We start from the raw sequence: 24,538 nt of genomic DNA, 5'->3' as shown, positions 1-24,538 counted from the left end.
AATCTAAAACCAATAAAAACGTTGAACAAAAGTTTAGAATAAAACTAAACAAACCGAAAAGATTAAACAAGTAAAAAAGCAATAGATTACTTATAAAACATAATCTAAAAACTTGTAAACTCAGAAACTACCTAAAAGAACTAATTACTAATAAAAATACCTAAGTTGTTTAATATGCTATTTTCTTTAGAAAAATATTCTAAGGTTAGAGTGTATCAACTAAGTTAATAGAAAAATTTACTTACGACAATTAATTTAGCTAAACTAAACATTTTACTAAACTAAAATAAAAACTTTAAAACTGCATAAGTAAAACTTATGTTATCTTTTTTCTAAAAACTTTGAAATAATTTAAAATTTGAGATATACAAAAATAGTATAATTTAGTAATATAAGGTATATAAACTGCAATATATAATTTAATGATTGCTTTTGGCTTCGCTATATAAAGATATGATTATTATTTGTCAATCATACCATTATACGGTTACTGGTCCATGTCACCGCGTAGAGGTAAGCAATCAGGACATGGTTTACCCTTTTTTTAGTGGGAATTCACATAAGTTCATGTTATTAACATTCACCTATGTAATAAAAACCACTTATCAGGATGGCAATGGTTTTTAAAAAGAAAAGTTTCTTGATTATTTTAGTATAAAACTAAGTTTAATATGGAAAAAAGTTTAACAAAATAAAACATAAGGTTATTTTGCACAGTAAAAAGAATAACAAATTTTTAAATTTATAGAGATTTAAATTAACTTGAAGCGTTTTACGATACCAACTGAATGTTTTCATTAAACTCTAATAAAGTTTTTAACCTAAAAAAATTTAAATCTGTGTCATTTGTTTTACCAAATAAATATTTACATTTAACTTTTTTTAACTAACTTGTTATTTCCGAACCTGGTCTTAGACACCAGTTTTCGCTTGCGAGAGTTGGTCAGAAGAACGAATTCGATTAGTTTCGACAAATATTTCTGGTCTTTGAACATGTTCGTTTTATCAACAAATCTTTTCAAGCTCTTCTCGTGCTTTGCATCAATCGGTTTTGCATAAAACTGTTTGATGTTTACCTTGAAGTTAAATTTATTTTTAACGACACGCTTTTGATCAGCTCCTTCTTCCAACCTTTCGCATTTTCGTTTTCGTTGGTTGAAAACGCTGGGCCTCGTTTTTATTAGGCAAGTGAAATCAGGCTGGTTCGAACTACTCTCGTTCGTATATTTAGTCATCTGCTTGTTCAGCTTGTGTTGTTCTATAACAAAACGACGTTTTTTGTAAGATTTTTCCCTGTCTTCTTGCTCGAAACTTTGTGTGTTGGACGGCAAACGAAAGTGTTTGTTAGCCAGCTGCCTTTTAACTTTAGTAGAAGCTTTCAAAAAAATGCAAATTTTGTTTCTGTTGGTGTTGAACTTTTTAAAACCAGTCTTGCTAGCGACGAACTCCCGAAAGCTCTTTTTACCCCTGTTGAAGCCGCAAGTGTTACGCTTTGCAACAATCGGAAGTTTTGACGAAACCGATTCTTTTTGCACAGCGCTCTTGTTCCTTATTTTCTTGGGTTTCGAGTACTTTGAGACCCGTTTCTTTTTCTTGGTGCTTGCGCACGGCCTAAAAAGCTCTGCGTCCGAAAGAAACCTGCTCTGCTTCGTCTTGATATCCGGGTCGCACCCATAATCGGGCCAGCACAGTCTCGTCAGCTCTTCCTTTGACCACGGCGGTCAGCTCCTCCTCAAAACGTCGTCCAGAGTGACAACAATGTCGTTGGGCTCGAATTTTTCTTCTTCGACGTTTCCGTGACTTCAACGTTTTGAAGAGCTGAAGGGAGCGAAACCTTCCACTCGCACCTTCTCTTGAACGCTTTCAAGAGCTCCTCTTCGTTCGCGCAGTCAAAGTCAATGGGTTCTTCGAATTTCTTTCGATAAAACTTCAGTATCAGCTTTTGGAGGTTTTCTTCCTCTTTAGGGGATTTTTTAGAAGCGCTGATCGAGCCGATTGTCTCGTCCATTCGTTTCATGATTTGATCCAAAAAATTCGAGGACTTTTGACCAGTAGACATGTTCATATCAATGGATTGTAGCGCAATTATAATATAAAAACACGAGAAACAAGTAAAAAACAAGTAACTGTTTGTTTTTATGTAGTTCAGTTCAAAATATTTTTTGGATATAACTTTGCACAAACGTCATAAAGTAACTTTAAAATGCTTATTTATAAGTTTAGGCAATAAATTGCTTTTTGTTTAGTTTTACGTAAACACATAAACAACGTAGTATTGAAAGTAACTGAATATTTTAATCGTACAATTTTAACTGCCCAAATAACCATTTAGTTTAGTGGTCCGAAATTAAAAACAAAAAAAAATTAAATCAATTATATTAAAAACTGTAAAAATATACAAATTACCCAATTTTACTTAAATCGCTTGCACAATTTAAATTCTACGCTTTTGATCAAAATTTTTTATTTATATTTCATGATGCTTATAAAGTTTTCGTATAAAACTTACGAAAAAAACATGGCTTTAAGATTAATTAAACCATATCAACTAATGTTAGATGTAGAACAAAATCTAAACTTTTTAAACTGTTGTAGCTAACAGACAAAATTTTCGCAAACTGTTGAAAGTAAAAAAAAACTCTCGTTATGTTGTTAGAAAACTGTATTTTATATTTTATTTTGGTTTTAATGTAAAACTTTTACTTGGTTCTTTGATAAACATTAAGAACTTTGATATAAATGTATACATACGTACAATTATGATTATTCTATATGCATTAAAGTTGCTGTTTGCTGACTTAAAACATAGAATTAAAACAATAAGTCAACAGGAAACAACTTACTTCGGCCGTTATATAAAACAATTAATTCTAACCCGCGATCATTTCTAACCCGATCACTTCTAACCCGAGTCTTCTAACAAGTCTAAAGATTATCAAATTTCGTCTAGTTAATCTTCTTTAAAACTTTTACTTAAGTTTGTATAATTTCAAAAATATTCGACTTGAATTAGTAAGTAGTTTGATATATTTGATTTTTTTCATGAAATTTACTTTATGAAAAAAATTTTTACGACCCTTTGATCGTAATTATAATAGTTTTAATTATAAATATTTTTTATATTTACTTGTATAAAATGCTTTTTTTTTTGTTATTTTGTTTGTGCTTACATTTCTTTAACTCTTTTAAATAAAGTAAATAAAAAAAAATAAAATCAACATAAGTTTTGATTTAGTTGTACTAAAAATAATTAAAGTGAACCAAATGATATCACTTTTCATATATTATATAAAACTAAGTAAAAATTTTAATGAAGATTAACTAGACGAGATTTGAACATCCTCGTACTTGTTGTATTCACAAGCAAGTCTGTTTAAGTGTCATTGATTTTTTTCCCTCTAGATCTAGGTAGATATTCATTAATGATATCATACGGTCAGTCGACATTACATGCTTTTTTGGTTTGTTTGGCATAACTGTTTTATAAGTTTTATTTAGAAATATTATATCTAAAAAATAAGATTTTTAACAAACAAAACAAAAATGTTCAGGTTCGCCTAATGATTGTTTTAATTTTATTATCTAAATAGTCTGTTCAAGTTGTTGAACAATTTGTGCAAGTTTTCAAGCTTAAAATGAAAACTAAGTGACTAAAATGTAGTAATAAGTTAGTCAACAACCGAACCACGTTTGCGCTAGAAATACAGCATAGCGTATAGACTTTAATATAAAGATCTTTGTATCTGATTATTTTATTACATTTGTAAATGTTTAACTTAAGAATAACTTTTTACGTTTAACGTTAAAAATATTCTAGCTACGTAATTGAAAAGAAAATTTAACTTAAATATATAGTTGTATTAGCTTACTTTAAGAACTATAGAAAAATAATTTTAAAGCTTTCCAACAGTTTGTTAAACACGACAATTTAAAATAAAGGAATTTTTAAGACATTTTTCTTGACTTAAAATTTAAACACACGAAAGTTTCTTTGTTCTAAAAGCGTGTTTTTTTCAAAACTTAATAGCAAAATGATACAGCTAAAACAAATTACGTTTGTTTTTCTATTTCGGGTTTATTGGGTCGGTAGTGAGCCCATAGAAAAAGTGGGACATTTTGGCTTTTCTAGTATGCGTAGCATATCTAAAAAATAACATATAACTTCTTTTTTACTAATTTTCCTTGCAATATATTTCAGTGAAATAACTACGACAGTCAGTATTTTTGTTTTTATATGAACTTAATATTTATTGGGATATTGGCAAGTTTTGGTTTTTTAAGTTTTTGTCTTTATTTAGGGTCTTCTTACTCAGTCAAAAAACTGATAAAATTTAAATTAACTGACGGATAACAATATTTTTTTTTTTAACTAAAAAAAAAAGTACTAAAAAACCATTTCTTTAATGTTACGGAAACTAAATTATCTTTTGTAGACCCTTTCGTGGTTTGTAATTTGCGTAGCATATTTAAAAAATAAGTTTAACATTTTTCTAATCTTTAACACAGATATTTTTATTCGTCAGTGAATTTAGATTAAGACAAAAATTGTTAAGCAACAAGACCCTGGTTTCTCCTTAGATTAGAATTATTATCGTGTAGTAGATTGATAATAAGAAAAACGTCAAAATAAAGAAAAAAACTGTAAGTATAACAAGTTGAAATAAAACTAATATTAAAAGTATATTTAAAGTAGAACAATATAAATACTACGACTTGTTTAAGACAGAATTAAATTTCAATAAAAGAACATTTTCTAAGTTTAGTTTGTTTTAAAAATAAATTCTGATTATAGAAGTCTTAAAATAAAGATAAATTTACTGATTGAATTAGAAACGACCGGGGTGTAAAAGATCGGGTTAGAATTAGTCGGGTTAGAAGAGATCGGGTTAAAATATAAACGGGTTAGAAATGATCGGGTTAGAAATGATCGAGTTAGAAGTGATAGGGTTAGAAATGATCGGGTTAGAAGTGATTGGGATGGAAGTGATCGGGTTAGAAATTGATCGCAGGTTAGAAATTATCGGATCCTGTAAAACTTCGCGCAAAAATTCAAATGAAAGGCAGAAATTAAAAAATACTCGTTCTCCTTTATCCGATAATCACTTAAAATTACGTAAATCTTAAATAAACTTTGCTACCATATACCCGAACTGAAAAAAATTATTTCTATTTTTGAGTGCAGTATGATAAAAACATTTTATATGACAATGAAGTTCTTTAAAATTTTAATAAACTTTTACAACAACTTTTCTTTAAATCACTAAGTTTATTTAACTTTTTTTTGGTATAAGAGTTCACCTTTTAGAATCTAGTCCATAAAACGTCAAAAAAATGGTAGATTTAGCTCTCTTGACGGCGACATAAAAGATAGATTAGTTTTAAAAAAATATATTTTTACCATAAAGTATTATAAATTAAAGGTAGACTTTGGATAACAATAATGGTATATGGCAAAAAAACATGTATAAAATAACTTTAGAAAAAATATAAATGTTGCTTTTATCTATCAACTTTCGTGATGTTTTCCTAGACTCAAATCTTATAAGTTGTCTTCTATACCATATTCGCAAATTAAACTGTGTTTATTAATAAAATATCTGATCAAAGTAGTTAATGAAAGGGTTAGATCTTTCTGATTAAATGTTCTTTTATTGAAGTTTAATTTTGTCTTAAACAAAATGTAGTATTTATATTGTTCTACTTTAAATATACTTGTAATATTAATTTTATTTCAACTCGCTATACTTACAGTTTTTTTCTTTACTTTGACGTTTTTCTTACTATCAATCTACTACAAAAAAAATTATTAAGATGGGAGATTTTCTTTTCCACAAATCAAAACAAACTATGAAAAATATGTGCACACTGCAATCTAGAGAGACTTGAAGTTGCATTCGCAGACAATAGTAAACTATTAAATTTTGATATCCAAATTAGTTAGAAAGTGTAAACATTTTACAAAAGATTCTATAAAACTTTAATTGTAACTATTGAAACCTCTAATTTTTCCTAACTACGTGTTTATACGTAGTTTTTCTTATTCATTTTATACTTTTAGTCTTTTGTAGCTTATCGTTTTTGTTGTTGTTTTATACGTTGATGTTAATAATTTGTCAGTTTTTTAATTTGAACTTTGTTACTAAGTTAAATCTTCAATTATATTTAAAACTACTTAATTGCCAAACAATTAACCTAATACTATATGTAGTAAATATGTAAAGTCGCTTATTGGTTTATTTATTGTGATCATCGTGAAAAAAATAACTTGTAAAATAATAAACTCAATAAAACTTTTGTTTTAATTTAATTTATTCATCTTGGGTCCTTTAATGTTTAGCTCTCTGTGAATTTATTTGTTACATGCTCAATAGATCTTATCATCCATAAAAACATTGTAAGTTAAAAAAAACACTGCAGAACTAATATAAGTTATTAAACAAATAAAAGAGTATTTATATTGTCTGTATTTTTGTAAAGCTGTTCATAACAAGTTTGGTAAAACAATCCGAACCTCATTTCAATTAATAAAAAATACATAAGTTCTTAAAATTAAAGTTTTATTTTAATACTATATAGCTATTTCTTGTTTACGACCTTTGAAAATAAAATTGATAACAATTATTTTCTGACAAACCTCATCTAAACTAATTTTCGCAAAAAATTAAAAAGTACTGTACATTTGATTTTAATTAATACCTTTAACCGAATCTGCTTTACTGCAGTGCAAGCAGTTTGACAAAATAAAGTGGCAGTATTAATAAGGTTGAGTAGATACCTTAAGCCTAAATCCATTCTTTAAAATTATTTACTAATTCTCTTTAAAAGATTTTGACGCATATAATAAAAAATTAAACCTACTGCCTATTTCTTTAATATATGGTTTAAAACTAAACTATTTCAACAACATCTGAAAGTTGAGTTTTATATGCTAGTATGAACATAAACCTATGGTATAATCACACTGATCATTAGACCAATTTTTTTCAGGGCACTTTCGTTATTTTTTGTTTAATTAACTTACTTATAGCTGAGTTTCTTTAAAGTATTTAGTATGAAAAATAAAATAGATGTGATGACTATATTTATATAATAAGTTTTGTCTTGGAGTTTTTAACAAAGCAACTAGAAGCATTTAGTTACAAAGGAGTTTTATTTATATAGAAAGACAAAATGCAACATATTTCTCACAAAAAACTATAGTTTAAACTTTTTAATTGAGCTTAAACATTTCTTATATGAATAAGTAAACGTACTACCTGAGAACTCTCCTCATAGACTGATACCAAAAAATAACTTATACTACATTATACTGAATGGAAGTAAATGTAAGAATAGGTAATAAAATTAAAAATACTCTTATAAGTTGATTCTGTGTTTTGCTTTTAGAATAGACTCTATTTGAATAAAAATCAATTAATAATGTAGTAGTAGTTTATTGAAAAAAAATGAAAAAAAAGATTGCTCAAAAATGTTTTGGTTCAATGACCTGGATAGCAAAAAGACCTATCGGTCATCGAGTTGCATACCCAAACTTAATCAAAATCATATGAGCTAAAAATTAAAAAGAAGAAAAGTTTAAACTCTAAAACGAAAAGCTCTATGAAAAATGAGACTATTAAACTTTACAACATTAAATATTTTTCTATAAAAAAAAAAAAATATCACAAAAAAATAAATTGATTTTATACACACATATATCTAACATTATATACACATAAAATATATATCTAACTTTACGTTAAAAGGTTAAGTTTTTACCTGAAGTTTTTAATTTTTAAGTTCATCCAGAATTTTGCAAATAAATTAACCTTTTATATGATTTAAAATGGAAAAAAAAGTTTGAAGTTTTTTTCAAGTGTGTTTAAGAACTTCGACTCTACTACCAACTTATTTTATCTTATCAAAAAATAAGTAACAGTAAAATAAAGCTATAAGATTGAAAAAAAATAAAATCAAATAAAGCTGCAATGTTCAATAAAAAAAAGCTGTATCCATAAATAAATTTGCTTTAACTAAATAAAAAGTATAAAATAAATATATCCTTTTAATTAAAACTATATATTTTTACAAACTTGAATAAATGTCTAAATACATGAGTTTAACTATACCAAAATAATTATGTAAACAACCACAAAAAACACTGAAAATAGTAAAGAGTTTTTTCTTTTTGAAAAAAAGAAAACAAAAATAATAATAAATAAGATAAAAAACACTAACAATCATAAAATAAGTCAACCTATTACTAGTTTAAAATTTTATCGATGATTTTAGCTCATGATTTAAACTTTCTTTGTTTTCTGGCAAAAATGTATTTAGAGACTAAAAATTTTATTTACACTTACAGTATGTAGAGTGTAGACTATGAAATATAATTGTTTACTAATACACTAACAAAATACAAAACTAACAGAAAAAAATATATATACTACAACTTTCTACAAACTAGACTGGACCAATGCTATTGAAACCCAGTTTATAAACCCCTACTCAAAAAAAAAAACCTACTCAAATGAAAAATGGATACTAATCTACTGTTTATAAAAAAAAATTCCTGTTCATCTTATTTTAACTCTATTGAATTAATTGATCATTTAATAAGTATTCTTTTAGTTCAACCTGAAACCTTCCAAAATGACTTTGATCTTTAACTTAATAGATAGGTCTGTCCAAAGTTTACTTCCCTGATAAGCTAGTAATTTATGACCATTACTGCTTTTAAATCTTAGTAAGAAAAAATTTGTTTTTGAGCACCTAGTTGAATGGCTAAGTACATTATTTATATTTCTAAAGTAACACTTAAAATTTACCGGTAAAAAATTAAGTACAAATTAGAAAACAAAAGCTCCTAACTCATATTTAAATAAATTTTCAAAATCTAATATTTTTTGTCACTTTCAAATTTCTTACACTCTCGTTGTACTTTTTATAGTGAATGCACCTGAGTGCTTTATTTAAGAGTACATTGATTGCATTAATTTTTCTTTTGTTAGTTCTGCCCCAGCATAAAAGACCATACCTTATATGGCTCATAAAAGTAAATTAAAAATTAAGTGTAGAGATTTTTCATTTAAAAAGTACCTTGTTTTATAAATAACACCAATTGCCCTTAATAATTTACCTTTTACCATTTCAATATGTTCCACCCAACTTAAATTATTATCTATTATTACTCCTAAGTACTTAAATGCAATATCTATTTGCTAAACAATCGTTAAATAATACTTTACTTTATCTTTTTTCTGTGAAGTTGATGTTGCTTATTGTTTCAATATACATAAAACACTAAAAATTATAAGATTTTAGTCTATTTTTCAAAGTTATAATTATTATTAGGATTTTTTTTTAAATCCACAAAAAGGAGATAAACATTAATACGTGTTTACGTAAAAAACGTTTGTTATTGAAACTTTTTTTTAGATATAAAAACTTGTTTAAAAAAACAAAATTAAATCACTCTTTATGATTGAAGTTGTCATTTCCTTTTACGAAACTGTGAATCAAAAAATAAGTGAAGTAAAACGTCATAATAATATTATTGTTTGTTTAATTTCTTCTGTGTTATGCAATTTTCAACTTAAAAGATCTTTAGTAAAAATTGGTTAATAAATAAAAAAAAGTTTAAATTGAACGACTTATAAATCAAAGGCGTTGTAAAATATTGTAGGTAAAAATTCAAAAAAAAATTAAAACTTTAATGTTTGAAGGCACTTACTTTTATCACTTGAATTATTAAATCAAGAAATAGTATTTAAAATTTTTTATTTGAAAAATATTTGTTTTTTGATAATTTACAGTTTATAAAAACAGTTTTTCTTCTTTAGTTTTACAACTACTTATTAAAAAAATTTAAATTAACTGTAGTCCTTATCTGTAAAAATCACTTTTAAATGAAAACTTCAAATTAGTTTTTAATAATTTTTTTAGTGAATACTGCATACTATAAAGTAAGGAGTCAAAAAGTTTTATATATAAACTTGTATCAAAAGTTTATGTTGTAAATTACTTAGGAACAATAAACAAAACATTTTAAAAGAATGTTTGCTTAAAAAGTAAACAAACAAAAAAAAGTTTCTTATAACATTTCAAACTTTAGAAGGTTAGGTTTCTCAAAGTGATATTTTACATCACATTAAGCTGTAATTTTCTAATTGGTCGTAGTTGTTTTATATTTGCGTTTGCTGTTTATTAACGCTGTATAAAACGGTTTAATACTTTATTTGGTCACGTAAAGACACTACAACAACGAACTATTTAACGTAATTCAATCCGCCATGTACATTTTATATGATAGTTCTCAATTAAAACTTTGATGTACAGAGAATTTGTACAATCTTTTTTATGTTCGTAATAGTCGGATTATATGTAAAAATTAAGAATAATAAAAAATATGAGAATTTTCTGTATATACATTTTAGAATTTTATTAAAAAAGCAAATTACAAAACCATTTATTACACACTTGAAGTTTTTTAAATATCATAGAGGAATAAAGAAATTGTTAATAACAAAAAACACACATATGTTTCATTCAAATCGATTTTAGACTGTTTTCAAATTAAAAACTGTGTGATACAAACTTAAAAATTACTCAATAAGAAAAGAATTTAAAATGAGAAACATAATAAGTAGTGAAAAATAGATCACAAAATTAGATTGCATTAAAATTTTGGGAATAATAAAATTTAAGACAAATATTTGTTCAAATTACACAATTGCATGTATCTCTTTACCGCAATTATAGCTTAAATTACCTCTTAATAATTTATTAAAAGCTGTGCTTAAAAAGTAAGTATATAAAAGGGTATCAAATTTTAAAACCTTTTTACTTAAAAATATAGAAAGGTTATAAACATATAGGAGAACAAAATCTAAAAAATTATATGAACACAAACCTCCAATAATGTAAAGTATATTAACCTGTAATTCAACATTTATTATTAAAAAACATCTATTTTTAACTATTTTAACTATTCTAAACCTACTTGGATGATCATCATTAAACTTGTTATACTCAATCTTTTACTATACGGTTTAGTTTAAATTATTAAAAGACACTGTTACTGTTGAAATAAACAAAAACATCTTAAAAGAGCGCGAGTTCAACAGAATGCATACATACTTTTCAAGCATGGAGAAAGTTACCATTTTTTACTACCGCCTTTGAACCCGGGTTTCCTGCCACCGTACGTCCACACGATTTCGCCGTCGGACGGGCAAGTTGAAGAAAACTCCTCGGTGTCGTCTGCGTGCTTCAAGTACCTGTGAATGGCGGCCAGATCCTCGGGAATTGAAAAGTTGATTCTTTCTCTGCCAACAACCTGACCAGATATGTAGGCTTAAAACTTGTCTTAAAAATTTTGAATTCAATTGTTTGTTTATACAACAAGGCAATATATTTTTAAAAGAAAGTTATGATAATTTATAATTAAAAACTTATAAACCATGCTAGTAAATGTGGGCAATTTAAGTGTGAGATAGTTTGCAAACTTTTTTGCAACAAATGCTTACCTAATAGTATTTTACAGAATTTTACATAAAAAAGTTTTATGATAGTAAAAATGACTTTGATAAGACAAAAACTACTTCAATAATACATATACGTCGAAAACGATATGTAACACTTTAATTAACTTTCGGATAAATAATTAACAAACAACTTTTTTTAATTCTTTAAATAAATTTAAAATAGCACTCAAGATTATAACTAAACTTTATTATTTCATAAACTTTATAGCTTTTTTATCATACTTGTTACAGTTTTACAATTAATAGCATCAATAAAAATTTCACAGAAAAACTTCAAACTGAGTTAACATTTATTTTCATAGGTTTACATCATTGCAAATTTATTGTCCTACACTGGACCCATGCATCAAAACCTAGGCGCCTTACAATGTTAAAGAGACGAAAAAGAAATTTTTTTTTTTTCTAAACTTTTTTATTTAAAAAAATACGACTTTTAGTACTAATTTAATTATAATTAATGTTTATTGTCTATTTTCGTAATAGGTATTTAATTAGACTTTTTATTTCATTGCAAACTTAAACTTTTAATTAACTGCGTCTACAAACATTAAACGTTATTTTTTGTTTAATTGTGTTATATACTTTCAAGTGTTTGACTGAAAATTAGATGGTATAACACAATTATTCTTCATAATACTGAAATTAAAAAAAATAAAATGGTAATTAAAATACATACGCCGTCAAAACTATTGACTTTACAAAAACTACAAACGCAGGAAAGCACGCTTCAGAAACAAATGTCGTCACAAACATTCCTAAAACAATGAGCCTCATTGAATAAACTTATTAAAATAATCAATCAAGCGTTCAATGAAAAGCGCTGTGATGCTAATTTTAGAAAGTTAATTGTAGGACTGCTACGAAGAAAATAATACGATTTCGATGACATTTTTTTTTGTCAACTTTATAGTTTTAAAATTAATGATTAACTTTTTTATTTTGTTAAATTATGCAATATTAAAAAATTAATGTATTTAAACAATCTCTACTTGAGAAATTTTTACCATAGCATGGAACATTCTAAACAATAGTTTTTAGTTTATATTTAGAAAGTTATAAAAAAAATAGTCATGATATTGTAAAGTATTTAATTGTAATCAAAAGAATAAGTTTAATTCAAAAAAATCAATACTTATTAAGACCTGATGATTATCTTTTAATTACTTTCTCAATAGAACACTTTATGTATTTAATTACATATAATTTGACAGTTAATTAATTCTAATTTGATACTTAGTACAAATTATACTTGATATAGCTTAAAATCTTCTAATTAATCAAACTGGTCTTGAAAATTTTACATGTACAGTGCTTAATGTTAAGGTAGTTTTATTGATAGGATAACACACTTTTGTTTTTTTTTAATAGTTATTCTAAGCATAAGTAAAAATTTTACTTATCCGGACATGTTGGCATGGTTGCCACTCATCAAGCTGAGAAAAATTTCCTGACTTTTCCTGACTTTTTCCTGACTTTTTACCAAAATTTTCCTGACTTTTCTAAGTCAGTTTTACTTATATAAGTGTTCACTTAGTTTAATAAAATACTACCCAAACTATTTAATATTAAATCCTTAAATTAAAAATCAATTAAAAAAGAGTATACTTAAGTATCTGTAAAAAAAGACATAAAAAAGTAAACTATATATTTTGGGTAGTATTTTATTAAACTAAGTGAACATTTTATTTAAGTAAAACTGATTTAGAAAATACTGATTTAGAATTTACTGATTTAGAAAAATTTATTTTACTTTGATATAAAAAGTCTATACACATGTGTTCTATTAGAGGAAACGATAAACATGGTAGCAAACGATGTATACTCAAAAGAAAATCTTTCAGTATTCACAAAATCAAAAATAACAAAAAAGGTATTCAAGAACATACTGAAAACTTTCTCACAGAGCATCTTCTGTTTTAATAATCAAGTATTCAAACAAATAGATGGACTATCTATAGGATCGCCATTAGCCCCGCTTTTGGCCAATTGACTCGTTAGCAAATTAGAAACAGGTCTTCTAAATGAAATTCAACCTAAAATGTACACGAGATATGTGGACGACATTTTTACTATCTTCTCAAATGAAGAAATGGCAAATGAATTAAATCAAAAATTAAGTACTCTACATCAAGATCTTGTTTTTACAATGGAAACAAGTACATCAAATAAACTTCCTTATTTTGACATAAGTGTTAAGCTGGAAGAGAACAGATATACTACCTCAATTTACAAGAAACCATCAAACACAGATGTTCTATTAAATTTTCACTCTAGTACCCTGCAATCATGGAAGAAAAACTTGATTAGACAATTGTTCATCAGAAACAAAAGATTAGTGTCAGAAGAACTAAAGAACCTAGAAACAAATAGAATAAAGAATCTTCTTTTGAGAAACGGTTATCCGATTAATTTCATGAACAATGAAATAGAAAAACTTTAAAAATTAGAAGATAAGCCACAAATTCCTAAACAACAGTATTTAACAGTTCCTTATATAAAAAAGGTTTCAGAAAAATTGAGCAGAAATATAACAAAAAATTTGGAAACAATTGGAATTAATATCAAAGTAGCTTTCAGAACATCTAAAATTGGAAACTATTTTTCATTTAAAGAAAAGATCAACAAACTCTACAGAAATTGCATCGTTTATAAGTTTCAATGTCCAGGTGACCTGGATACCCAATATATTGGAGAAACGGAGCGACAACTGTTCGTCAGAATTAAAGAACATACAAAACCTACAAATAGTGCAGTTTTTTCACATATAGAACAATGTAGAATCTGTAAGAATCATAATGATATTTTTAATTGTTTTGAGGTAATTAAATTTTGTAAAAATAGAAATGTTTTACTTGCAGTAAAGGCTATTATGATTAAAAAAATTAAACCTAAACTTAACCACCAACTAGGTACTGATAAAGGATCTAGAATTACACTTAACATTTTTAAATAATCCATTTTTGTTCTATTAACTATTTTAGTTTTTATGAATAGTCTGATTAGTTTTATATTGATTGCTTCTTTAGTTTACTCGTATTTTGTTTGATTAATTAATTTTTGTGAGTATTTATATTGTTTTGACAAGGAAATTAGTTAAATTTTGAAACCATTGCTCAATAAACCGTTTAAATGAAAAAAAAATTGTTATTAGCAATTAATTGGCAGATAAAAACATGTAAACACCTTTCGCTATAAACTATATATCTGTTGTATAAAATATTTCCTCTTATCATTTAGTATAAAATTTGTAACAAATAAATATACTCTTATTTACTTTAAAAACTTAAGTTACTCTACAAAAAATACACATAATAAGTAAATTTAATCTTGGCATATACCTCTCTTATAACTTAACTTATAAATTTAAATAACTTTGAAAAAATTATAAAGAGGTCAAGTATACACATTAACTTGTTACATAAAATATTAAACTAACTGCTTAGTTATAAAGAACTCAACTATTTAAACAAAAAACACTTTGATTTTAAAATTATGCTTGATAAACTTTTGTGTATATATCACTGTTTCACTATGGAAGTGTCCTTGCTACAGATCATAAATACTAAAAAGCTTACAAAATCTGCTTGTTCAAGTAGGGTACTTGTTCAATAAGTTAACAGAAAATTTTTGCAGTTTTATAAAGGATATTTTACTAACTTATACCAAGTGAAGGCATTGGAAATAAAAATAAATATTTTTGTAAATTTCTAGGAAAATTTTGTAACTTTTTTCTGATTTTAAAGGACTTTTAATCAATTTTTACCATTTGAAGGCTTTGGAAAACAAGGAATTTTGTAAATTTAAACTGACGTTTTTTTAATTTTATCAAATTTCCTGACTTTTCCTGACTTTTTTTCAAAACCCCCCATTTTTTCCTGACTTTTCCTGACTTTTGTCATTTTTTAAATTTTTTCCTGACTTTTCCTGATTTCCTGACTTTTCCTGACTGAGTGGCAACCCTGTGTTGGGCAAGATTTTACTCTAAACATGTCCGGATAAGAATTTTTCAGCATAAGTACATATTTTTTTTTTCATAGAACAATATAACTGCTGTGTATTATGCAATGCATAATAATTAGTAAAAGCTCAGCTCCTCTTTTTCTGCTCTTAACTTTTTAAACTTCTATTTTCAAATTGTCGTACAAACTCGAACTGCCAATGCTAAACTGCTTCATTATAAAAGACTTTGGCACATTATTTTTTTTACTATTTTACAAACTTTTAGTTTATTTTTAATGGTCAGTGCAACTCGATTTCTTCTTTTTCTTTTTTTTAATGTCTTACTCATTTCTTAAACCTGGTATGCTGAGTGTGTCAAGCTTATTGATAAATTATAAAAAACTGTCATTCACCTCACCTTAAACAAAAAAAAATTGAATTAAAATCTATTATTACAAAGTTTAAATTAAAAATCTAACATAAAAAAACTGTTATACATTCATTTTCTAAAAAAGAAACTGTCAATTTAATCAACTATCAAAAAAAAAAACTTAAAGTCATATTTTATATAACACTGTTTATAAAAATTCTAAGAACTGACTTACTCTACTTTACAACAAAGGTTTTTGACAACTAAACTAGCAATGAACAAAGTTTGAATGTAAGCTTTAGTAGTATTATTACATTATAATAATGATAATAACTTAATTGCAGAACTTATAAAATTACTTTTAGTTTTCTAATATCATGAAAGCTTAAATATTATTTTCCTACAGAAATGTTTGTGTTTAATATTGAATATTTTTTGAATTATCTTCTCGACTGAAACTGTCCGGATAATTGAGCGTCCGGATATGTGAATAAGCACTGTACTACAAATTTAAATTCTATCAATTTCTTATTTCAAGACCATAACTATACTTTTTTGATTTCGAAACTGAAAAATAAAGTAGAAATAAAATTGTAATAAAACTATTTTTTTTAAAGTTGTTGATAAAATTTTTCTTATGACTTTCTAAATTTGATAAGCAGTATAAGAAGTAATGTAATAAATTGAAACTTTTGTTTTAGCTTAAATGACTTTTTAGTAATATATAAATATACTAAGTTACAAAAAATATTTTGTTAAACTAAGATAATTTTTTTTTAATAAAAGAGCTTACAATGTAAACTTAAAATTAAAAAATAATAATTTTAGGAAGTAATTAACAAAACTTTATGGAGAACTAAATAAGTTTAATTCAAAACTGTATTCCTACATTAAAAAAATAAGGTTTGTATAATGTTCAGTAATCTAAAGTATAATACTTTAGCCATATTCTGTTTGTACTTCTAATAACTTTGTTAATAAAAATATGATCATTGTAATATAGCATTATATTCTAAATATTTTTAAAGTGTTTTTATTGGTTTATAGTTTTAATTTAATAACAGTTTTCACTTTTATTTTACAAATAACAATAAGTAGTTACACAAAAGGCTAGCTAGATAAAAGTTTAGAGCATAAAAAAATATTTGTAATACACCACTACAAATCAGTGTTTCTTAAAAAGTTGCCGGCTCACAGTATGTTTTGAGAAACACTGGTTGGAGTACTGTAATTTATATCACGGTTGCCACGCCTTTTAAGAAATTTATTCAATGATTTTCAAACTCTTTAGATTCTTTTAAGAAGTTTTAAATGTTATATAGTATTACCATTTTTAGACTTTTTTTAGCACAACTAAGAACTTTTCAGAAAAATCTATGTATATCTATGGCATTTAACCTCTAATATTCCCACACATAAATTTTGGATACAACTTGTTTGTATGTTATTCTTGATGTATTTATAAGTAAAAAACTTTGTTTTTTGTTTATATCAACCAAGTATCTTACTAATCAGTGTTAAGTATCGTATCTTTTCTAAACTATAAAGTTTACATTTATTATTTCATGTAAATTTCGTGTTTGTTACATTTGGTACTTTTCAATTTATGACATGTGTCTATGCGATTTTTCCAGTCAATTGTCTTTAGTTTTGATTTTTATAGTGTGCTTTATAAATAATCAGTAGATTTTTCTTTAATGTTAGCAAGAAATTTTAACACTTATTGTAATTTTTAAGCACAAAACTTTAAACTCATGTTAAGTTTTAAAAAATTGTATTTATACTACATAATGAGATAAAACATGTTTATATTAAGTAAATACTTTCACTTATGAGGTATTACTTTACACAACTTGAATTAATCTAACTCTGATAATATTGAGCTTGGGCAAAATATTGCAGTCAGCAATGGTCATGGAATCGCCGTCAATAAACTTCCTCTTGCTTATTTGAACTCCCTCATAGTCAGGATCTATCTCGTCATCCAACGGTTCTTCCAGGTACTTGTTCAACTTGGTGAGAGATCCAACTAGTTTTGCTTCCAATGCTGTTAAATTACACCTTGCGTTAGATAGTTTTAGGTTTATTTATCAACATCATTTATCATTATGTGTTTGTACAGTAGTAAAAGCGGTAAAACAACAACAAAGTAATCGAAATAGTTTTATTTTAAAAATAATCAAATTAAACTATAAAAAAGTAACCACACTGCATAAAGCAGAGTTTCCCATTTGAGGAAGTCAGGTAGCCATATGCCGTAAAGAGGCCAAGAGGGGGGGCATGAATATGAAAAGGGCCATAAGGGAGCCTTTTCAACTTTTTGGTAGTCTTTAAAAATTACGTAGATTTTGTAATAGCAATTTTACAACTTTGATTTTTGGCCCAGGGTTTAGATTAAAAATGCACTTTGCATAAGTAAATTCTAGAAACAATTTTAGTGCTTAGGTCAGATATTTAAATGGAAACATACAATGTTTTTTTCACTTATTCTAGAAATGATTTTTAAAGTGATACCTAAGACCACATAGAATGTTTATTGATATACTTTTTACTTTAGATTACAGACTTTGAATTTTATAAAAAATAAGAATAGTTTTACAGATTTATTTCAGCTTTTATATAATTAGCATGGTTGCCACACAATCAGACCACCTCAAAGTTTTGAAATTGTAAATAACTCAGGCTAGTTTGAACTTGAAAATTTTATTATGAATTTTCTTATTTGTCACATCATTTAAGTCTTATTTTCATACTTACTTTTTAGCATTTCTTTTTCAAATTTTGACTGTTAGTTTTTTTTTCAAACAATAATTAGGCCAGTTTTTTATTACTCATGATGATTTTATTTTGTTTCAAGAGTGGTAACCCTGACTTAATCAAGACCAGCTTTTTATAGCTAAGTTATTTTAATTTGATATTTAAAATAGCTAGACTTATAAACTAAGTACAGAATTAAAAGTTTTTAGCAACTCAACTAGCCACATGAACTAGTCTGCAGCAACATATCTAAATAATCCAGCAATTAACATCCTAACCAGCAGTTTGCCTGTCAAGAGAAATGTGTCATCTAATTTTGAAATTTAATTTTGTTTTATTTTTGTTTAATAAACTAATCATTTAATAGTTCTGGACAAGCCGTTAAACTGTATCCAAGTAGTGTACGACTCGATTTCCGAGAGGTTTTTTCAAACACTAGGTCATTGGACCAAATATTTTTGAGTTCTTTTTTTTCGTTCCATAAAATATTAATTTCTTTGCAATTTTTGTGTAACCATTAAAAGTATCACCAAAATGTCCTTGAATTAAGTTTCTTTTTCTAAATAACATAATTGAGGTACGATTTGAATTACTTAATTCATTTTTTTGTACCTGAAATATACGAAGCTCCAATTGAATTAATAAATTGTTTTTATTCAAGTGTTAATTGTGATAGAATGGCTTTTATTTAAACACATTTTTTATTGTTACTCAAAAAATAATTTAGTAAAACCAGATGTAATGGCTAGCTTTAGATGGTAATTAAGAATGTCTAGAAATTTACAAGAGTCTATTTAAAAAAGTTTTAAAATATAGCCTGTTAGTAACAGTGGTGTAACGCTGTACTTATTAGAATGCACCAAATTTTTTTCAAATGAAAAAAAATGTGCACAGTATAATTTTGTGGAGCCATATTGGTGGGGGGCACGGCCTTTTAAATTTCTTCGAAGGGGGTCATTAGAAAAAAAAAAGTTCGGAAAACCCTGTCATAAAAAAATTAGCTAAGGCCAAGAAAGGTTCAAAAAACTATTATACCAAAAATAAGATTGGTTATTTTAACTAAACTTTAATTGTGAAATATAATTAATTTTGTACAAAATAACAAAATAAATTTTAAGTGCAAAAAATATTTCTTTATTCTTTTAATATTTTTTTCTTTTAATTCTTATAATTTTAATAAAAGAAACAACAAAATAAAATACAAATAACTGTTTAATTCATTTGTACAATGTATTGCTAACTTGCCTTCTTTAAATTTTATGTGACCATGGTTATAATTATAATATTATAATATGGATATTTGAATAATCAGTAAGCTATTTATTGCTATGAGTAGTCGTAAAAACAATGAAAAATTGTAAGCTATTTCCAATAATAATTACTTTTATTTAGACTGTATATAAATTATGATCTATATATCTTTAGACTAGAACTTTTAAAACTTATCTTTTTTTGAATAAATCTTAATAAACAATAAAATAAACTGAAAATTTGAAATACCGGTTTATCATGGAAGAAAATAAATGTTTATATCAATAGTAATGTTCTGCATAATTAATAAACTATAAATTAACAATAAATTTAATAATAAATTAATAATTAATTAACTTAATAGTAATCTAAATATCTAAATAGTTTGTATCATTGAAATATTATAACTATATAATCGCCAACTTTGTTTCTTTATATCTCTACAACTTAAAACTTCTACTTTAAACTTTGTTAAGCTTTGAAAAGCATCTGATATTTGAGATACAAAATTAACAAAATAAGACGAATATTTTGAAAATGTAAAGAAAAAGATCGCAAACAGTTTTAGTAAAATCAATTTCTATTTGTTTTTTTCAAAAAAGTTAATCTGTATTTAGATCATTAAATTATACATAAGTAATGAAGTCTTCATAGCTTCTGTAATTTGTGAATAAAATAAGTATTTAAATATGACCTACTACTATATTACATAAAAAAAAAATTGGAAGACACATATTTACAGTTAAAACAAAATTAATAGCTAATAGTATAGAAAACTTTTGTTTATAATCAAAAAAAAAAGATTAAAAAATCATGAGGTACTGAAAACACAAATTGAAAGGTAATAAAACAAATTAAACTTTAAATTAAAGAAATTGGCACTAATACAACATAGTGTAGAAACAAAGATATTATAAATTTGTTATTAAACTAGACTGCTGAATATTAATAACTGTTTAACACCTAAAACCTCTATAAACTATAAAGTCCAAAATATAGACTTTATGCTCCTTAAAAATAATTTAGAACACCTTATTTTTCACTTGTTCAAGTAATAATATACTCTCGGTTAGCGCATAGATAGGGGGTTGCATTTTTTTTACAACTTGATCTTAACCTGTAGAGTTTTAAATAAGCTATAAGTTGCTTATTAGAGATTTTTAATACTTAAACTAACTTTTGAGATACAACTGGTTAAAGTTGGAGAGTTAATAGGCTCATTATGGGTAGAGAATATTAAAACATTAAACAATAAAATTAATAAAATTTATCTCTACCAAGATTTTGAGAATGATACCTCAAATTTTTAGGAAATTTTTCTTGAAATATTAAAAAAATTTAGAAGTATAAGTTTCTAAAAAAAATATTTTTTTCAATTATGAAAAAGTAGGTATAATTATTAATAAACTATTATTAACTAAGTAGGTAATATTATTATATAACTTTTTTTATCTAAATTAAATACAATTTAGAGTTTTAAGTTTATTTTAATGATAAATACTAAATCACTATGTTTTAAATTCTATATATAAATAAATTATTACTAAAGTTTATTTAGGAAGAACATAAAAACATATGCTTTAAATCGGTACTGATAAAACTAACCACATTTTAATTTCCTAAATAACTTTGATTTCACTATTTTAAATTTAAGCTCTACATTTTATATCCAAAGTTACCTGTTCTTCTGGGGTCGTTTGGCTGTCCTTTGAACTTGAACAGAGCAGAAAATTTGGCAAAGACGTCCATACCAATTGTGTTACTAGTTGAATATTTACAAGCAAGTTTAGGGAATCGAGGAGGATACAACTCAGCTTCAATGTAATCCTCACACTTTTGAACGTCTGTCAACTCCTCTCCATTGAAAAGTAAAAAAGGTGGATTTGCACCAGCAGCTATATCTTTCAATTGCTTTGGTTTCCTGTAATTGATAAAAACTTCTACATAAAATATTATCTTTCAGTTTTATAAAAAAAAAGACTAAATAATTTTAAAATAATGTTGACATTTATAAGCTAACAAAAAACATAAAAAATTCTTGAAAGCTGGTTGCAGCTAACAAACATGAAGTTCGAACTATATAAATTCAATATAATTACATCCTTTCTTAGTTATATGTATTTTAGTGCATATTTGTACACTATTGTACAAAATTAAAAAAATAAAAGGTCAAGAAAATGTTTATAAATTTTCATTTAATTAATTTTTTGCTATGAAAAAAAAATGTATATTATGTAATAAGCACCATTTTCTGATAACTCTAAATTTTTAACACGGTTGCTAAATGAATAAAAATTTCTTTGAAGTGTTCTGAATTTCTTTTAAGTTTTCGAATGTACAAGTTTCTGGGTCTAATATTGGTTTAAAATTAAATTTAAGGTAAAAATTGTCTTAAATAATTTGACAACTTTGAAAAGATACTGTAAAGCTACTTTAAATGTGTTTTTTTATAGACATAACAAGGTTTTCTTCTTGAGTTGCAAATAAAACATAATAAATATAACTAACGTAGCCTTATCTACAGTAGTAACATTGAAAACAGCTCCCTTAAGCCATAACATCATAAACAAGCGCTGTGAAAAGGGACAACATCCGATACATTCTCTATCAGAACCTGCCTGTAAATGACAAAAAAAAAGTTTTACACTTACAAAAGTTTTTTATACAACTTTGAAAATAGTGACTTACAGGTCAATAAACTTATTTACTCAGTTTAGTCTATGTATAATCATAATTATTACAAATTAAATTTAAAAACTGTCTGAGAAAATAAAACTATTAATTTAGAAAAAACTTAAATGTGTTCATTAACAATTGAGTATTAACAATGTAGCAATCAAATAAGCTAATTTTCACCTAGGGCCTACTATGTTAAAATAATTTTAAAAAGTTAATATAAAAATAATATTACATTTAGCTCATGCAAACTTAAATTGTTACATAATCAACTTGTACACTAATACATAAGAATAAAAATCATAAGTGAGCATTAGTTTTTCTGAACAAAAAAAATAGTTAGTTAAAATAAGACACCAATTATATAAAATTACAACTTTGAGCTGTTTCTGAAATACTGGAATATCTGCAAAAAAATATAAATATATATATTTTTTTAAAGTAAACTAATATAAGATTTATTAACTCTTAATAAAATGATGAATACAGTAGCTTAAAGCAGTGTAAAATTAAAGATGTTTTGTATTAAATGCAGCCTACATAGCTTTATATAATTTATAACTTTTTCAAATATAATCCAAAAAGACTCTACTAATAGTTTGTTATTTGGCAAAATCAATGAAATTCCATAATACTTTAATTTACAAAAATAATCGAATCGTAAATAAATTTTAACTAGTAAGTTTGAAATAAATATTTATTAAAAACTTTTTATTATTATAAATGTGTGCAGTTAAAATAACTACAAGTACCAAACAATAGAGATATAAGAACTAATTAGGTAGTTATTGTATACAAAAAACTTAACCATTTTCTTGAAATTTATAAACAAAAAATAATGTTTATTGAAATTTAAAAAAATCATTTATGTTTATTCCCTACACTTAAAATGATAGTAAAATAAAGCATTAATTTTTAAATTTTAGGTTTATAATTTCATTTAAAATTTATGAAGTTTTTTTTAAATAAAACTTTTAAATTAATCAAAAACTGTTTCTTGAAAAAAAAATATTTCAACCATACAGTATACCCCTCAACTATATATGTTAAAAAACCTTAAAACATTCTGCATTTTTAACTTTAAAGATAAATTTACTTAAATATTTATTATTTTACCTCAGAAAACAAATAATTTGTTAGGCAGTGATTTTATTCAACTAACACACATAAAAAAAATGTTAGGTTTGAAACTAAACAAGTTATTTTATTTATAACAAGTTACTAAATGTTATTGTTTTTAATTACATAGAGACAAATGATAAGAAGAAGACTACCAAGTTTTAAAATAGAACAGTTTATAATAGAAAGATATCATTAAGATCAAGAACTTAAGACGTTCATATGACAATATAATAAAACATGTTCACTGTTTTATAAATCTAGCATTAACCCATGTTTTAAAGATTGAAACAACAACTTACAAATTAATAATCTAAATGTTGCAGTTGTAAGGCTTGAACATTAGTATTAAACAATTGGTTGTATACAAAAGACTTTAAAATGTAACAATTACTAACTTTCACATAGAGATAAATCTGGTGGGTTCTTTCGCCATTAGAAGCTTCAGCACTTACTTCAGTTTCTTCATTAACAGTCTGACTGTTTTGCTGATCACTTGTAACTGATGATGCAGCTGACATTCTCTTATAAAATTGAAGACAAAAAATAAGAGGTTTTACACAGAAACTGATGAAAAGATCATGCAAATTTAAATTTAATTTATTCTACTTCAACAATACAAAACTTAGAAAAGAATATTGTAAAGACGTAAAATCACTATAGAATTTAAATAAGAAATATTTGTTGTTAATTATATTTTGAAATCACTGAAAATTATAAAAAATTACAAAGTATACTTAATTAAAGTTTTTCATCAATATTTAATTGTTTGTTAACTTTGAAATTTTTTGTACTAACAAAAAAATATTTCATAAAAACTTAAAAATTATAGAATATTCAAACTTAGTAATTAAGACTATAACTTTTCTAGCTCAAATTATACATATTAAACAATTGTGAA

General features: G+C 25.3%; 1 protein-coding gene across 1 annotated transcript; it reads right to left on the bottom strand.

Annotated features, from left to right (window-relative positions):
- Window positions 1-10,405: 10,405 nt before the first annotated feature.
- LOC145841757 (chloride intracellular channel protein 5-like) lies at window positions 10,406-24,237 on the bottom strand. Its single transcript, XM_082949111.1, has 5 exons — window positions 24,036-24,237; window positions 22,351-22,460; window positions 21,522-21,763; window positions 17,703-17,881; window positions 10,406-11,317 (listed from the first exon to the last, which is right to left on the bottom strand). Exons 1-5 carry the CDS (start codon window positions 24,156-24,158, stop codon window positions 11,138-11,140), a joined length of 834 nt encoding a protein of 277 aa, XP_082805237.1. The 5' UTR covers window positions 24,159-24,237; the 3' UTR covers window positions 10,406-11,137.
- Window positions 24,238-24,538: the final 301 nt, after the last annotated feature.

This window comes from Thalia democratica, chromosome 7 (genome assembly GCF_965202585.1).
Source record: "Thalia democratica chromosome 7, ktThaDemo2.hap1.1, whole genome shotgun sequence".
Taxonomy (NCBI): Eukaryota; Metazoa; Chordata; class Thaliacea; order Salpida; family Salpidae; genus Thalia; species Thalia democratica.
This window is presented reverse-complemented; position numbering and strand designations above follow the sequence as displayed.

Coding starts and splice junctions, on each gene's coding strand:
- LOC145841757 (XM_082949111.1), bottom strand. CDS start 24,158: ATGTCAGCTGCATCATCAGTTACAAGTGATCAGCAAAACAGTCAGACT. Junction 17,882..21,521: donor AAACGACCCCAGAAGAACAG/GTAACTTTGGAT, acceptor GTAATTTAACAG/CATTGGAAGCAAAACTAGTT. Junction 11,318..17,702: donor CCAAGCTCAATATTATCAGA/GTTAGATTAATT, acceptor ATATCTGGTCAG/GTTGTTGGCAGAGAAAGAAT.